Consider the following 2,500-nt stretch of genomic DNA (forward strand, 5'->3'; position numbering starts at 1 on the left):
GGGTAAAAATAGATATAGAGAAGGAAGCGAGGAGATGAGAGGATACGAGAGGAGGAAGACTAAAATGGAGAGAGAGAGAGAGAGAGAGAGAGAGAGAGAGAGAGAGAGAGAGAGAGAGAGAGAGAGAGAGAGAGAGAGAGAGGTAAATCACACTATCAGATGACTTCCGTTTGCTGGCCATTCATTCATTCATTCATTCATTCTCTCGGTGACAGGTGAGAGAGAGAGAGAGAGAGAGAGAGAGAGAGAGAGAGAGAGAGAGAGAGAGAGAGAGAGAGAGAGAGAGAGAGAGAGAGAGAGAGAGAGAGAGAGAGAAACATCGTCACCATTTTAAATTATTGTCGTCACGTAGTTTACATCATTATTATTATTACTACTACTACTACTACTACTACTACTACTACTACTACTACTACTAACGAAAATAAGAAACAAAACTTAACATAACCACTTAACATTATTCTCTTATCCTTCACCTCTCCTCCTTCTCCTCCTCCTCCTCCTTCTCCTCCTCCTCCTCCTCCTCCTCCTTGTCCTCCTCCTCCTCCTACTTCGACTATTTTACATTATTCTGAAATACTCCAACGCCTACATTCAAAGGGTTCTACATAAAATGACACGGGTTTTTACAGTCATTTTTACGATTCAAGTTACAGATTAACACCATTTCTACATTATTAACAGGAGAAACACTCGTGGAGACCAGCAGAAACAATTACGTGGCCTTTGAAAAATAGTGACAAGAGAGAAACGTTTCAGAATACGGGTTTATAATGAGTTACACATGATTTTAAGGGTGTTTTTTACGGTTCCAGTGACGGATTGACATGATTTCTACATGACTAACAGGAGAAACACTCGTGAAGCCTGGAAAATCATCTCTGTCGCCTCTGGTAACCGGCGTGGTGAGAGAGCAAAAGGTTTCGGAATACAGTCCTTTTAATGACCAGCGCCTGAGTGACGTGGTAGTGTCTGATTAAAAAAAAAAAAAAACTCTTTACTCTCTCGACCACGACTATTTCAAAGGCCACAGAAATCAGCAGCCTAGTTCTCCAAAGTGTTTCTCCTGTTATTAATATAAAAATCATGTTAATACGTCACTAGAACCGCAAAAAACAGTAAAATAAACAAACTCGTGTTACTTCAATTTAGAGCCTTTGAAAATTAGTGGAGCTGAGGTGGAAGCTGTAGAATATAGACTTATGGCGCCCTTACCTCATCTTCCCCTGGTGTGGTCAGTGTGAAGGGGGAGAGTCACGCCCCAGGAAATCCCCAGCAGCTCCTTGTCATCAGCATAATCCCCAGGGGGCCACAGGGTCTCCAGGGGGCAGGGACAGTGGTAGGGCGGGGTTGGTATCAGCAGGCAGCCAGGCAGTCGTTTACGCACACATGTACACACACACAGTCTCGCGCACACACTTGTAGGTAGACAGGTAGATGGATGGATGGACAGACAGATAGACAGATAGACAGGCAGGCAGCACACGTTTTGATTTTGTACTGTTTTTTTTTGTTTTTCGTCTGTGATTTGTTTTCTTTCTTCTGTTTCTGGTTTGTTTTTATCTCTCTCTACTTTTTCCTTTCTTTTTATCTCTGGTGTTTTGTCTCTTCTAGTTTTTTTCTCTTTATTTTCTCTATTCCTTATTTTTTTTCCGTTTACTTATTGTACTTCATGAATATCTTTTTTTCTCTCTCTCTTTTCACACTCGTGGGATACAGACAGAGAGAGATGGGTAGAACAGAAAATAATTGTTGCTTTCTTCCAGGTAATTCTCTGTTTGTTTCTTTATCTTTATCACTACATGTGTCCCAGTCTTTCCCAGGTGGCGACGACAGGTGCGGCCGGAAACAGGTGCATGGAGGGAAACAGGTGAGATTGTGCGTACCTTTGAATCAATCACCTCGTCTGCATACCTGTGTAATCCTGTGCTCCGTCACACTGCGTCACGTGCAATTTCTGTTGATTTATTATTATTACTGTCACTATTATTATTTCCTCAACAATGTCACGTTTATTTTATTTTTTTCTCACATCACTTTCTTTCACTCACGAGGCGGGGCAGGGCAGAGAGGCGAATAGGTGGGCGGAAACGCTCACCAAATCACCAAAGAATTCTAATTACCAGGTGTTTCACAGGTACACACACACACAGGAGGCAGTACCAGCAGCAGACAGACTTGCTGCACTCAGAACTTTCCATCAAAAACACACCTTGCAAAAAATAAAATCAACACAAAATTTTTCAGAGTTTGATCAATTTGGAAGAAAACGTAATGACAGTGGTGCAGGTGGCGGTGTGTGTGGGTTGGTGACACGCACATGTAAAGCAAGGCACTGTAAGGCGTGTGCGGCGGCGTGGGAGCGGCGGCGTGTGTGGCCCAGTGATGAGGGGACGAGGAGCGGGGGTGTTACATGCTACCTCGGCCGCGTCTGTTGGGGAACTGAGCACTGAGCAGCTAGTGAGGCAGTGAGGGTGAGGCTGGGAGGCGACAGTGGTGG

The 2,500-nt window shown here is 43.8% G+C and overlaps 1 protein-coding gene across 1 annotated transcript in view; it reads right to left on the reverse strand.

The window, feature by feature from the left end:
* Window positions 1–2,500, reverse strand: part of LOC135115632 (transcription factor ATOH8-like) — a 20,507-nt gene that overhangs the window by 17,983 nt on the left and 24 nt on the right. The window contains 1 exon segment of the mRNA XM_064032558.1: window positions 1,216–2,500. This exon segment is cut by the window's right edge and continues 24 nt beyond it. Coding sequence (XP_063888628.1) covers window positions 1,216–1,220 — 5 coding nt within the window. The 5' untranslated portion in view covers window positions 1,221–2,500.

Source organism: Scylla paramamosain, chromosome 29 (assembly GCF_035594125.1).
Source record: "Scylla paramamosain isolate STU-SP2022 chromosome 29, ASM3559412v1, whole genome shotgun sequence".
NCBI classification, from domain to species: Eukaryota; Metazoa; Arthropoda; class Malacostraca; order Decapoda; family Portunidae; genus Scylla; species Scylla paramamosain.